We start from the raw sequence: 16,269 nt of genomic DNA on the forward strand, positions 1-16,269 counted from the left end.
ACAATAGATCTGGTAAAAGATAATACAGAGAAAAAACCAACCGTTCTTTTGTATTTTTTGTACCATCATCTTTGAAATAAAAGAGAAAGGCCTAAATGTAAATGTATTTATTTCTTATTATTTATGAAATAAAGCTGAAATAAATAATTCTCTACTATTATTCTGACATTTCACATTCTTAAAATAAAGTGGTGATCCTAACTGACCTAAAACAGGGAATGTTTACTAGGATTAAATGTCAGGAATTGTGAAAAACTGAGTTTAAATGTATTTGGCTAAGGTGTATTAAACTTCCGACTTCAACTGTGTGTGCAAAGTTTTAGACTGATCGAATGAACCATTACATTTCTGTTAAAAATGTTGTATCGACTCCCCAAATGTGTCTTTATTAATAACTTTTCATGTTCAAAATTGTTCGTTCTCCTCACACAATAGCATTGTATTATTTAACTGTAATAGCTACTATAAATTGGACAGTGGAGTTAGATTAACAAGAATTTAAGCTTTCTGCCAATATCAGATATGTCTATGTCAGTCGTGAAGAGGGCACGACAAAACCTATTCCCCCTCAGGAGCCTGAAAAGATTTGGCATGGGTCCTCAGATTCTCAAAGGTTCTACAGCTGCACCATCGAGAGCAAAGACTCCAGCCACCCTAGTCATAGACTGTTCTCTCTGCTACTGCACGGCAAGTGGTACCGGAGCGCCAAATGTTACTTTTATCTCTTGTTCTTATCTGTATTTTTTTTAACTACATTGTTGGTTAGGGGCTCGTAAGTAAGCATTTCACTGTAAGGTCTACTACACCTGTTGTATTTGGCGCAAGTGACTAATACAATTTGATTTGATATACTGGAAAGATGGGAACTATAAAATAAATCTAAACTCTGCTTGCCACTGGGTCGGGCACACGTCTGAATATCTCAACCATTAGTTTGCCCAGAGTGGAAAATAAATGTGCTGTTCTCGTATTCATGTAAGGTAGGCAGAATTATATATCCTTTTTTTCATAATTACACCTGCTCTTATATTTTTGGGGCTTGAATTACTCCAGAGACCATAGGAAGCCAAATAGCAGATAAACCATTAACATCACATACAGCTGTTATTTTAGCAATCAAACTTGTTCTGACCTGCCTTGAGAATAAAGCGTTAAAGCACTGATTGCTCCTCCCCGCCCACATTTTCAATTTGTTTGTTTTTTCCCTGAGCACTTCTCATGAATATGAGAGAACACAATATGCAGGCCAGTGTGGTGGAAAAAATGTGGGCAGCACTCAGCTTCACCACCAGCATAATAATAAAGAACATAATGCTGGTTTCATTATTCTATGCATTGGTTTTATTAATGTGGAAACCTTCATAAAAAGTTTGGGGAAATGGGAGATAACTCTGAGAGATGGAGTTAGGTTTAAGATAGTCAACAACGTAAGTATAGCAGGACTTGTAGGAGAAGCTGTCTACTGGCTGGACAGTGAGGTGGACAAGGTAATACCATTTGTTGAAGCTGTATGAAAAAGACAGAAAGAGAGAGTGACGAGAGAGAGAGAGACTTGGAGAGACAGAGAAATAGACAGTCAGGGAAACTGCAGAAAAGAGATGGCCAGAAGAGAAAGAGAGAGCGAGAGCGAAAGAGTGTGTGTGTGTGAGAGAGAGCAGACAGGTAATGAAAGCTGTGTGTTGGCATGCCAGGCCAGTTGAGTGTTTCACACCCAGCCCCATCTTCATTTTTCCAGCCTGAGAATAAATAGCATGATGAGAAGTCATAATGAGTCTAGTCAAATGTGCCAAGCTAGTCTTCTAGAAAAGACAAACTTTGAATGCATTTAATCCAACTCACAAATCAAACATTGTTGCATGAGTATAATGAATCCCAATCACTAACCACTCTCTGTGTCCAGGGCGAGTAGAAGGAAGTATCCCCTGGAATCTGGATTTGAAGTCAGCGATGCATTTCCCCTCCTAATGGTTAAGGTTAAGATTTGATGAAAGTAATCTGATCCTAGATTGTGTTGTACCTGCAGTATTCACCATGGAGAGAACACAGTGAGGAGGACCAAAGCTTTGATATCTTCCTTGTTAGCCTGGGTGCCATGTCTGGTTCTGCTCTAAACAACTTGCCTTTAGGCAGGAAAAAATGTAGTGTTGTTGAATACAGAAATCGTCAGGTATCCAGACCCAGTAGTTATAAAAACTCTGGACCACCTTTACACACACAGAGACACATACAAAGCTCTCCCTCACCCTCCATTTGGCAAATCTGACCATTATTCTATCCTCCTGATTCTGCGTACAAGCAAAAATTAAAGCAGGAAGCACCAGTGACTAGATCAATAAAAAAGTGGTCAGATGAAGCAGATGCTAAGCTACAGGACTGTTTTGCTAGCACAGACTGGAATATGTTCCGGGATTCCTCCGATGGCATTGAGGAGTACACCACATCATTCATTGGCTTCATCAATAAGTGCATCATTGACGTTGTCCGCACAGTGACCGTACGTACATACCCCAACCAGACGCCATGGATTACAGGCAACATCTGCACTGAGCTAAAGGTTAGAGCTGCTGCTTTCAAGGAGTGGGACTCTAACCCAGAAGCTTACAAGAAATCCCGCTATGCCCTCCGATGAACCATCAAACAGGCAAAGCATCAATACAGGACTAAGATTGAATCGTACTACACCGGCTCTGACGCTCGTCGGATGTGGCAGGGCTTGCAAACCATTACAGACTACAAAGGGAAGCACAGCCGAGAGCTTCCCAGTGACACAAGCCTATCAGACGAGCTAAACTACGTCTGTATTCGCTTCGAGGCAAATAACACTGAAACATAAATGAGAGCACCAGCTGTTCCGGAAGACTGTGTGAATACGCTCTCTACAGCCGATGTGAGTAAGACATTTAAACAGGTCAACATTCACAAAGCCGCAAGGCCAGACGGATTACCAGGACGTGTACTGCAAGCATGCGCTGACCAACTGGCAAGTGTCTTCACTGACATTTTTAACCTCTCCTTGTCCGAGTCTGTAATACCAACATGTTTTAAGCAGACCACCATAGTACCTGTGCCCAAGAACACTCAGGTAACCTGCCTAAATACCTACCAACCCGTAGCACTCATGTCTGTAGCCATGAACTGCTTTGAAAGGCTGGTCATGGCTCACACCATTATCCCCTAGACCCACTACATTTTACATACCGCTCCAACAGATCCACAGATGATGCAATCTCTATTGCCCTTTCCCACCTGGACAAAAGGAACACCTATGTCAGAATGCTATGCTAACATAGTGCCCACAAAGGTCATCAAAAAGCTAAGGACCCTGGGACTAAACACCTCCCTCTGCAACTGGATCCTGGACTTCCTGACGGGCCGAACCCAGGTGGTAAGGGTAGGCAACAACACATCCCCACGCTGATCCTCAACACAGGGGCCCCTCAGGGGTGTGTGCTCAGTCCCCTCCTGTAATCCCTGTTCACTCATGACTGCACAACCAGGCATGACTCCAACACCATCATTAAGTTTGCAGATGACACAACAGTGGTAGACCTGATCACCGACAACGACGAGACAGCCTATAGGGAGGATGTCAGAGACCTGGCAGTGTGGTGCCAGGACAACAACCTCTCCCTCAATGTGATCAAGACAAAGGAGATGGTTGTGGACTACAGGAAAAAGAGGACCGAGCATGCCCCCACTCTCATCGACAGGGCTGCAGTGGAGCAGGTTGAGAGGTTCAGCTTCCTTGATGTCCACATCACCAACAAACTAACAAACGTCCAATTACACCAAGACAGTCGTGAAGAGGGCACGACAAAACCTATTCCCCGTCAGGAGGCTGAAAAGATTTGGCATGGGTCCTCAGATCCTCAAAAGATTCTACAGCTGCACCATCGAGAGCATGCTTCACTGCCTGGTATGGAAACTGCTCGGCCTCCGACCACAAGGCACTAACTACAGAGGGTAGTGCAAACGGCCCAGTAAATCAAGCTTTCTGCCATCCAGGACCTCTATACCAGGCGGTATCAGAGGAAGGCCCTAAAAATTGTCAAAGACTCTAGCCAACCTAGTCATAAACTGTTCTCTCTGCTACTGCACGGCAAGCGGTACTGGAGTGCCAAGTCCAAGAGGCTTCTAAACAGATTCTACCCCCAAGCCATAAGACTGCCGCGGTCATCCCCCTCTTCAAAGGGGGAGACACCCTGGACCCAAACTGTTACAGACCTATTTCCATCCTGCCCTGCCTATCTAAGGTCTTCGAAAGCGAAGTCAACAAACAGATCACTGACCATCTCGAATCCCACCATACATTCTCCGTTGTGCAATCCGGTTTCCGAGCCGGTCATGGGTGCACCTCAGCCACGCTCAAGGTACTAAACGATATCATAACCGCCATCGATAAAAGACAGTACTGTGCAGCTGTCTTCATCGACCTGGCCAAGGATTTTGACTCTGTCAACCAACAGATTCTTATCGGCAGACTCAGTAGCCTCTGTGTTTCTAATGACTGCCTTGCCTGGTTCACCAACTACTTTGCAGACAGAGTTCAGTGTATCAAATCGGAGGGCATGTTGTCCGGTCCTCTGGCAGTCTCTATGGGGGTACCACAGGGTTCAAATCTCTGGGCCGACTATTTTCTCTGTATATATCAATGATGTTGCTCTTGCTGCGGGCGATTCCCTGATCCACCTCTACGCAGACGACACCATTCTGTATACTTCTGGCCCTTCCTTGGACACTGTGCTATCTAACCTCCAAACGAGCTTCAATGCCATACAACACTCCTTCCGTGGCCTCCAACTGCTCTTAAACGCTAGTAAAACCAAATGCATGCTTTTCAACCGTTCGCTGCCTGCACCCGCACGCCCGACTAGCATCACCACCCTGGATGGTTCCGACCTAGAATATGTGGACATCTATAAGTACCTAGGTGTCTGGCTAGACTGTAAACTCTCCTTCCAGACTCGTATCAAACATCTCCAATCCAAAATCAAATCTAGAGTCGGCTTTCTATTTCGCAACAAAGCCTCCTTCACTCACGCCGCCAAACTTACCCTAGTAAAACTGACTATCCTACCGATCCACGACTTCAGCGATGTCATCTACAAAATAGCTTCCAATACTCTACTCAGCAAACTGGATGCAGTTTATCACAATGCCATCCGTTTTGTTACTAAAGCACCTTATACCACCCACCACTGCGACCTGTATGCCCTAGTCGGCTGGCCCTCGCTACATATTCGTCGCCAGACCCACTGGCTCCAGGTCATCTACAAGTCCATGCTAGGTAAAGCTCCGCCTTATCTCTATTCACTGGTCATGATGGCAACACCCACCTGTAGCACACGCTCCAGCAGGTGTATCTCACTGATCATCCCTAAAGCCATAACCTCATTTGGCTGCCTTTCCTTCCAGTTCTCTGCTGCCTGTGACTGGAACGAATTGCAAAAAAACGCTGAAGTTGGAGACTTTTATTTCCCTCACCAACTTTATACATCTGCTATCTGAGCAGCTAACCGATCGCTGCAGCTGTACATAGTCGTATTTAGCCCACCCAATTTACCTACCTCATCCCCATACTGTTTTTTATTTTATATACTTTTCTGCTCTTTTGCACACAAGTATCTTTACCTGCACATGTTCATCTGATCATTTATCACCCCTGTGTTAATCTACTAAATTGTAATTATTCACTCATATGGCCTATTTATTGCCTACCTCCTCATGCCTTTTGCACACAATGTATATAGATTTTTTTTCTACTATGTTATTGACTTGTTTATTGTTTACTCCATGTGTAACTCTGTGTTGTTGTCGGATCACACTGCTATGCTTTATCTTGGCCAGGTCGCAGTTGTAAATGAGAACTTGTTCTCAACTAGCCTACCTGGTTAAATAAAGGTGAATTTTTTTATTTTTTATAAACTCCTGAACACCTAATCAAATGGCTACCCAGACTATTTGCATTACCCCCCAGCCCCCAGCCCCCCTTTCCCCCTCTTTTACACTGCTGCTACTCTCTGTTGTTATCATCTATGCATAGTCACTTTAATAATGCTACCTACATGTAAATATTACCTCAACTAACCGGTGCCCCTGCACACTGACTCTGTACCGGTACCCCCCTGTTTATAGTCTCGCTATTTTACTGCTGCTCTTTAATTACTTGTTACTTTTATTTCTTATTCTTATACATATTTTTTTCAACTGCATTGTTGGTTAGGGGCTCGTAAGGAAGCATTTCACTTGTAAGGTCTACACTTGTTCTATTTAGCGCATGTGACTAATAAAATGTCATTTGATTTAATTATACTGTGTTGCAGGCCTATCATGTCACATCGTGGAGAATGTCATTTTTATATTTGTCCTTTTGTTTATCCAGACCAGTACTGCCATTGAGATATGAATCACATTTTTAAGGGAACAGTGGTATTAGGGAACTCTTGTATATCTCACATGCATTCATCAAAATAAAGTTATTCAAATGTCTTAATTGAAAGACCTACATGGCTATTTTAATCACGACTCCATTATCTCCATTAAGTTCACAGAAGACGCTGAGGCAGAGAAGCTTGAAGGGTTGTGAGAGACCATGAAGGATTCGTTAATGTACTCTGAGTTCCCTACTCTCTCTCTCATGTCTCCGTCAAAACCATCACCGACAATTATCAGTAATTATACTAAGAGTATACTGGCTGGATGAATGGAGGCTGTAAAACCATAGCAACACGCTAGGCCTGCTTTTATTCACAGATTTAAAAAAACATTTGGTCACACTTTATTTGCAGAGTCCCATATAGATAATGTGTAGCAGTAGAGGCTGCTGAAGGGAGGGCAGCTCATAATAATGGCTGGAACGGAGTAAATGGAATGGCATCAAAGACATGGAAACCATTCCACTAATTCCAGCCATTACCACGAGCTCATCCTCCCCAATTAAGGTGCCACCAGCCTCCTGTGATGTGTAGATGCTCAAATGTTCAACAAACTATCTACTGCAACAGTTTGATGAATATAGGGTTAGGGTTAAGGTGATGGCTGGGGTTATGGCTAGGTTTAGGGTTGAGCCAGGGTGTGGAAGACACTGTTAACTATAGGTCCTTATTTGTCTTTGAAGTTATTTTGATTTGCTCTCTATTTTCTGTCTCCCTAATTGTTTAATTGTAATTACTGCCTCCTTGTTAGTCACCATGGCAACCGAAACACTTGGAGTTGCTGCACCTGAGCCTGATGAGCTTAACTAGCTATGCTCACTTCTGGCTCCTGCTGTTGGTAAGAACATTGATGACTGGCTGTAGTAGTATTTAGTAGTGTTAGTTGCATTCAGTAGTATTAGTAGTATTTATTAGGATCCCCAATTAGCTGCTGCAGAGGCTACTCTACTTGGGGTCCAAACAGGAAGCAAAACAGAAGAAAAATAATACATAAAGCACTACATTACAATGTAGCAGACACTCCCATCCAGAGGGACCCACAGCTAGGGCATTCATCTCAATATAGCCAGGCGAGACAACCACATATCATAGTTGTAGCACAATCACGTATCACATACTCTCTCTTCCAATCAAATGTATTTGTCAGATGCTTTGTATACAACAGGTGTAGACTAACAGTGAAATGGGGCCCTTCCCGACAACGCAGAGAGAAAAAACAACACAAGAATAAATACACAATGAGTCATGATAAATTGGCTATATACACGGGGTACCAGTACTGAGTCAATGTGCAGAGGTATGAGGTAATAAACAACATGCAACAATTTCAAAGATTTTACTGAGTTACAGTTCATACAAGGAAATCAGTCATTTTAAATAAATTCATTAGGCCCTAATATATGGCTTTCACATGACTGGGAATACAGATATGCATCTGTTGGTCACAGATATCTTAATAAAGGTAGGGGCGTGGATCAGAAAACCAGTCAGTATCTGGTATGTCCATCATTTGCCTCATGCAGTGCGACACATCTCTTTATCATAGAGTTTGATTGTGGCCGGTGGAATGTTGTCCCACTTTTCTTCAATGGTTATGCAAAGTTGCTGGATATTGCAGGAACTGGAACGCGCTGATGTACACGTTGATCCAGAGCATCCCAAACATGCTTAATGTCTGATGAGTATGCAGGCCATGGAAGAACTGAGACATTTTCAGCTTCCAGGAATTGTGTACAGATTCTTGTGACATGGGACTGTGAATTGTCATGCTGAAACATGAGGTGATGGCTGCCGATGAATGGCACAACAACGGACCTCAGGATCTCATCACTGTATCTCTGTGCATTCAAATTGCCATAGATAAAATGTAATTGTGTTCATTATCCGTAGCTTATGCCTGCCCATACCATAACCCCAACGCCACCATGGGGCACTCTGTTCACAACGTTGAGATCAGGAAACCGATCGCCCACACAACGTCTGCCATCTTCCCAGTACAGTTGAAACTGGGATTCATCCGTGAAGAGCACACTTTTCCAGTGTGCCAGTGTGCCAAACTGCAATCAGGTCAAGACCCTAGTGAGGACAACTTCTTTGGTTGTGTAAACCCACAATTTCATCAGCTGTCCGGGTGGCTGGTCTCAGAAGATCCCGCAGGTGAAGAAGCCGGATGTAGAGGTCCTGGGCTGTCCTAGGTACACGTGGTCTGTGGTTGTAAGGCCGGTTGAACGTACTGCCAAATTCTCTAAAACGACATTGGAGGCAGCTTATGGTGGAGAAACGAACATTCAATTCTGTGGAAACCGCTCTGCTGGACATTCCTGTAGTCAACATGCCAGATCCACTCTTCCTCAAAACTTGAGACATCTGTCACATTGTGTTGTGTGACAAAACTACACATTTTAGAGTGGCCTTTAACACAAGTTGCAGCTGTGTAATGATCATGCTGTTTAATCAGATCCTTGATATGTCACACCTGTCAGGTGGATGGATTATCTTGGAAATGGAGAAATGCTCACTAACATGGGTGTAAAGAAATTTGTGCACAACATTTGAGGGAAATACACTTTTTGTGCATATGAAAAATATCTGGGATCTTTTATTTTAGCTCAAGAAATATGAGACCAACACTTTACATGTTGCATTTATATTTTTGTTCAGTGTATAAGAGCTTTTACCAACATGAGTTTTCAATTAATAAAATGTGTGGGATAAATTGTCACAATAGATTTGCCGTGGTAAACAAAGAAATTAAATACTTTATTTCAGTTGTAATGAATGATCGTCAAATAGTTTAATCTAAAATAGGCTACAACACAATCATGATTTAGTTTCAAATGTCAAATGTGTAGCCTACAGTTAAGGAATGTTTCCTTTTACCCTCTTGATCAGAAAGGGCCATGTTTTATTAAAGGTCCCAAACAGTCATTCCGATTCCCATGTAAAACAGCCTTTTGAGTGATTCAAATATCACCCATAATATTTTAGGGGGATAGAAATGCTAAAAATGTGAGGAAATATATATTTTCTCTCATGGCTAACTACCAGGAAGTTTGAAAAGACAGGCTGAGTGCACATGGAGCTTATATTCATGAGCTCGGCTTGCCTGACAGCTCTTTGAAATGGCTATGTCAAGAAACTTGGATGCAGTGAACAGAGTAAAATTATCTCAAGCAAATTTGGTGATACACAAAAAGTCAACTCAAACAACATTAAAATTGCATCAATGATGTAAAAATGTTTATACATCTCCCGTTTGGCATGTCTTTTGTGACTCTGTTAACAGCAGCACTGAGGGATGTGTTGATATGACAACTGCGGCAGAGTTTTGAACGACCCTCTGCCGCCTTTAGAATCATGCTGGCTGAAGACCTAGTTAGCCAGTAACTAGCTAACATTAGGTAAGAGAATATCATGTTACCATTGGTGTATTAAATGAATGTTAGGTAATGTCATCTTATCCCCCTAACCCCAACCCTCTTAAGGATCTGACCCTTTTTTCAATTTTCGCCTAAAATTATATATCCAAATCTAACTGCCTATAGCTCAGGACCTGAAGCAAGGATGTGCATATTCTTGATACCATTTGAAAGGAAACACTTTGAAGTTTGTGGAAATGTGAAATTAATGTCGGAGAATATAACACATTAGATATGGTAAAAGATAAAACATGCGTTTTCAATTTTGTATTTTTTTTCCATCTTTGAAATGCAAGAGAAAGGCCATAATATAATATTGCAGTTTAGGCGCAATTTAGATGTTGGCCACTAGATGACAGCAGTGTGTGTGCAAAGTTTCAGATTTATCCAGTGGAGCATTGCAATACCGCACAGTATCAAGTCTGCCCAAATGTGCCGAATTGGTCAATTTATACATTTTCAAGTACATAACTATAGAGAACATACAAAAAGGATATGGTAATACAACTTTTAAGTTGACACACTCCCAGGAATGTCATTAGCTTATACACAAACTTTCACACATCTAGATGACCGGACGGGGTGGGTGTGGAGCCAGAGAGAGCAGGGGTTCAAACTGTAGAACCCAGTTCCTACATTTGAATATAAAAATGTATTTTATCAAACAAAACTATGCTATATTTTATCTCTGGGACCATCAAGATAACAAATCAGATCAAGTTTACTGAATGTAAGGACATTATTTACCTTCAGAGGTGAATGTATCAAACCAGTTGCCGTGACAAACATCTTTTATTGTTGTGCACTCTTAAGCAATACCACGGTCTTTTTTTCACTGTAATAGCTACTGTAAATTGGACAGTGCAGTTAGATTAACAAGAATTTAAGTTTTCTGCCCATATAAGACATGTCTATATCCTGGAAGGTTTGCTGTTACTTACAACTGTCATGCTAATCACATTAGCGTACGTTAGCTCAACTGTTCCTTTATAGCGACACCGATCCCGTTTAAAACATGTAAAAGCATTCTTTTGTCGAACTTTCTTTATTGTGATAAATTATGATGGAAGGGCAAACAGGCTGACGGCAATTTATTAATGCGGACTTCAATAGTTCTAGCAGTTTTTATCCACACAAGATAGTTAAATGGAAACACCCTAGCAGGCAACTGTCGCATCTATTAGCTGGCTATAATCTGGTGCCCATTGATGGTTGCAATTAGCCCTGTAAATGTATCCATCGCCCTTTGAAGAAGCAAAATCAGTAACACTTTTCCAATATATCCAGTGATGTTGCTCCATGTTGTGTGTAGATAAATGTGGCCTCAGTAGGCAGGTTTCCATTGACCCACACATCAATTAGATTATTATGGACAAAGTATAGATTATTTTTATTTGTCAAACGGCAGCCAAGCATCGATGATCATGTCACCAGAATTGATTAGACCCTTGATATTTACTGGAAAGGGTCATCAAGCTTATCACCTTGCACTTTCACAACCCTGGGGAATTCATCATCATTTATTTAATCTGTTGCCTAATAAATTGCATGCTTTCCCGACGAGTCGTAGTGGGAGGACCTCAAACCACGTCATCATGTGACTCCAAGTTTACTTCCATATGATGGTTGTTATATCAATATTTTCGCATAAAAGCGTTTCCACCGACATTTCTCACATAATACATTTGACCGACACAAAAAGACTCCACCTTGTGTAGCGTATTTTGATTTGTCGACATTTTGAAAGTTTACATCCAAATGTTCTGTTTCCATCGGGCCTGTCATGTTATCCGACATGTAGGCTACTTTATATGCATAAAAAGGTTGGAAACCTGGTTAATTCCGTCATTTTTATCCAACACAGGTGGATTGTAATTTTGTCCAACTGTCTTAATTGCGACAAATGATGATGGAAACTACGTTTTTTTTATAAATAATAATTTGAAGGTACATGTCAACATGCAGGTCAAACTATGAGGCTTCACTCCACACAAATGTGAAGTTCTATATACATTTAATTCTAAATGCCTATGTAACCGATGTGAAATGGCTAGCTAGTTTGCGGTGGTGCGCGCTAATAGCGTTTCAATCGGTGACGTCACTCGCTCTAAGACCTTGAAGTAATTGTTCCTCTTGCTCTGCAAGGGCCGCGACTTTTGTGGAGCGATGGGTAACGATGCTTCGTGGGCGTCAGTTGTTGATGTGTGCAGAGGGTCCCTGATTCGGGGCGAGGAGAGGGACGGAAGCTATACTGTTGCACCTACAGTCTGCTAAATCTATTTTTCAACTATAAAAATGTCCTGACTTTCAAGAACGGCTGAATTGCTTTTCTTGTTGGCTGGATGCAGGTTTCACTATCCAATTATTTCAGATATACAGAAGTGTAAGAGTGCAAGTTTCACCATGGCATGGACCATGGCGATACGTTAGTACATTAAGGAAATTAGAAGGGGCTTTCGGCAAAGCCATTTTCTTGCCTGCCGAAGCCCCCCTAATTCCCCCTAATTTCCTTAATTTGGGGGTTCAGCAGGAAAGAAATGGCTTTGCCGAAATCCCCACTTCTAATTTCCTTTATTTTGTCACGAGAGTCAAATACTTTCCGTGGCACACATCAGAGTCAAATACTTTCCGTGGCACACATCAGAGTCAAATACTTTCCGTGGCACACATCAGAGTCAAATACTTTCCGTGGCACACATCAGAGTCAAATACTTTCTATAGAACAAACTTCTCGTTAGGATAGGCAATGTAATGAAGTGCAACCGAAATGAATAATTAATGTATGTGTTATATTAAACATAGAGGAGGGAGTAAAGTGTAGGCAAGCAATAAACACTTCAGAACAACTACTAGTCGAATAAGACATGGGAGAGATGACAAATATAGACTAATACACTTGAAACAAATAGCCAAACAGAAAACTGCAGACATTACTTGTGCCTTTTTTGCAATCAAACCGCTATAAAAAAAATATTTTAAAAATTAAACGCAGCCGAACGTATATATATATATATATATAAAAAGCTTTCTGATACTAATATCAGTGAAATGTCGGCTGAACTGACAACGGAGTGAAGAGCAGAAATCTCAACGAGCAAGAAGATTGCATCAATGAACCATTGAGTGTGTGCGCGTTCACGCGAAGAGCGGGGATAATTCTGTCAGGGGGAAGATTTTCGGCACAACACCTGGCAAACCGAGACATAAAACAGATAGTGGGGGGAATACAGGCTGTTTCCAGTTTATTAATGCACAATTTGCCTAAATGGGAAATGGAAACAACCACTTCATTTGTATTCGACACTGTAGGTTTTTGTGAAAGTGTTTTTTGTGTGACATCATTACGTCTATAGTTTTTTTTATCTATAGTTTTTTTTAATCGACACAAGATTGTTACATGGAAACGAACCGTAGCAGTTGTCGAATCTATTTTCTATGCGAACTTTCTACAACAACAAAATATCACTGGAAAAGTTCATGGGAATAAGTGCAGATGGTAGGAGATTGGTTTTGGTGCCAGGGCTCCGCTATATGCGTCAACATGGGATTGTCGTTGGGCAGCGATAGACAACCACAGACCATGGATCGGGCCGTCTCACCAGTACCATTAATCCGGACATCGGGCTCCGTGTCCCGGCCGCCAGCGGGGCCACATCACACCTCGCGGCGGAGCCAACTCAACTCGTCACGGTGCCATTCAGCAGGGAGCGATCCGTCTGCCAAGAGACCCGCGTCACAGCCTCGCCAGAGAAATAATGAATGGAGATATCCATCTAGACTCTAATCTAGACCCTCTACCGTCCTTTATGGAGGCAATTTGAATGGACTTGGAATAATTACTAGGAATATAAAATATGATGATAGTAGTATAATAATAATCTCATTTAACACAATTATGGAAGCAATTTGAATGGATTTATAACTGCAGATTATGATGATAGTCATACAATATTAGCCTTATAATTGAAATAATGCATAATGGTTTCATTATAATTGACAAGATTTAAGTGTTGGATACAGCTCATTTTGTTATTGACTTTGGAATGGAATGAGTTCTACTTCATAGGACTTAAATTACAAATATAATAATACTATTTAAACAGGGAATAGGCTAGACATTGTAGCCTACACATACAGTATAAATGCGAATGTTATTTTAAATCACGAAATAAAGGCTACTATCCTTTTGCACAAATATTTAATGAGATGCATGTCATTATTGTGTACACTCCATGAGAACAACATCAAATATCTTTCATTTGAAATTGGATTTAGTGAAACCAAATCCCCAAAGATCATTAGGTATAGGACCTCATGCTCATCATTTACATCGACCGTTTGATTAATCAACGGTCCTGGAATCATGGGGCACACACACCAACACACTCCATAATAAAGACGGCACCACACTTCATAATTAAAAGGGCAACACACTCTATAATCTCAGTTATGGCAAATATCTCCATTTGCTTCGGAGGTTCCGTTGGAAAACAGACACACATTTTCACAGAATATCCTATTTTTAACTGTAGGACGAACGTTTTCCTGTCCATTGGACAAATAAGTATGTGATATACCACGTAGGCCAACATTTGATCCGTCTGTCTGTCAATCAGTCAAAAACAGTCTCACACACTGTCACAGACGACAGGCTCTTGCTTTTGATTAGTTTGTTGCCTGGATTGGCATATCTTTCTGCGCCGCGCTTCTCCGATTGCGCCCTGCTATAGGGCACGAGCTTGGGCACTGAGGTGCTGCCCATAGGCATAGAGGACTGCTGTGGCGACAGACTTAACAATGACGACAGTTTCTGTCTGTAGCTTTTCCTGAATCGTTTTGCAGACCTGTGTAAGTTACCCACGAAGCAATAACAGAGCGGGTTGAGAGCGGAGTTGGTTAGACCCAGCCATAGCGCGAAGGGTCTCCCCTGTAGAATCCACTCGTCATATACATGGTTCACATCATCCTCCTCTTTCTCTAAAGATGAAGTCATGTTAAAGTCTAACCATATGTCCACTACATACAGAGGCAACCAAGACAGGGTAAAAAGCACAACCAGCGACAGCACCATCTTGGCGATCCTTTTACGCACTTTCAGACGGGACAGTGATAGCGTAACGCCAAATGTATTCGAATCTTGCGTCCGTTTTTCGTCGTTGCCCCACAGCTTCCAGCCGGTCAGCACGCTGATGACCAGGTTAAACAACACAGGGAATCCATAGAGAGAGCAGAAGAGCAGAAAGCTATATCTCTGTTTCAGTTTGACTTGGTTCCAGCTCTCCACGCACACAGTGAGGGTGATGTCCAGCAGCGACAGAGTTTGGGTGGTATTCATGAAGAGGAGCGGTATGCACAGCCCCGACGACACGATCCACACCACACAGATCATACACAGTATCCGCCGCCCGGTAAAAAAGGACCGGGCGTGTAGAGGGTTGTGCACGCTGTAGTAGCGGTTCAGACTGATCACGGCCAGGCTCAGGACGCTCGCAGACACCGACACAGCCTGAACGAACGGCACGGTGCGGCAGAGAAACTCCCCGAACACCCAGGCGTTGTAGACCTGGTGTCCCAGGTTAACTGGCATGCACACACACACCACCATCATGTCACACACCGCCAGATTGACCAGCAGTCTGCGGGTCGCTGACAACCCCGCCAGACCGGTCCTCTTTCGGGTGAGGACCAGAAGAGCCATGATGTTCCCTCCGAGCCCGGTGAGGAAGGACAGGGAGTACATAACCACCAACACGATGGTACTCGGTTCGTGTCCCGAAAATAAGAACAATTGCGGGTAGGGTTTGGTATCCTCCGGTAAACTCCAGTTGTTGCGCTCATGTTGAGGTCCCCCAAGTGAAATATTCGTAGAAAATAAACGTCCAAAATCTGAGTAAAAATTCGTTAGATTCATCTCCCGCTTGTTCTTACATCGTTTGCGCTGTGTGGAGTACCCAAATCAGACGCGCACACAGGTGAGACAGAGAGCTGAGCTGCGCGCAGCCCGTTTCCGTGGTGAGATGAGGATTTCACCAACACATCTTTGACGCCTTGTCGAAAGAGATCCTAATTATCTAATACCCATTGCGATTAACTGAAAAACAGGATACATTTCCCCCACTGAAGAAGTGCGGTCCTCCGCTGGAGCGAGCGCTGTAGTTCACTCGGACCCCGGTCAATGGAATATTTATCCGTGTGACTACAGGAAGCAAGAGCTGCGCTATCCCCCGCACGCACTCAGCCCTGGCCGCATCTCATTCCAAAAGTTGTCGCATCCTCTCTGTCTTCGTCCCCTCTCCTATATCGTACACAGGTGTGGATAGATGACAGCTAACTCTATTGACTGGATCCATTGACCTCACCTAAGATACTAATTCTGATCAGTGAAGGAAAAGTGAGTGGAAGAGGGCCGATGGGAG

General features: G+C 42.6%; 1 protein-coding gene across 1 annotated transcript; it reads right to left on the bottom strand.

The window, feature by feature from the left end:
* Positions 1-14,465: 14,465 nt before the first annotated feature.
* LOC112261335 (QRFP-like peptide receptor) lies at positions 14,466-15,440 on the bottom strand. The gene has a single exon (XM_024436606.1). The coding sequence runs from the start codon at positions 15,438-15,440 to the stop codon at positions 14,466-14,468; it is 975 nt and encodes a 324-aa protein (XP_024292374.1).
* Positions 15,441-16,269: the final 829 nt, after the last annotated feature.

The sequence above is a fragment of the Oncorhynchus tshawytscha genome, linkage group LG27, assembly GCF_018296145.1.
Source record: "Oncorhynchus tshawytscha isolate Ot180627B linkage group LG27, Otsh_v2.0, whole genome shotgun sequence".
NCBI classification, from domain to species: domain Eukaryota; kingdom Metazoa; phylum Chordata; class Actinopteri; order Salmoniformes; family Salmonidae; genus Oncorhynchus; species Oncorhynchus tshawytscha.

Excerpts from the sequence above, each read along its gene's own strand:
- LOC112261335 (XM_024436606.1), bottom strand. The coding sequence starts at position 15,440 with ATGCCAGTTAACCTGGGACACCAGGTCTACAACGCCTGGGTGTTCGGG.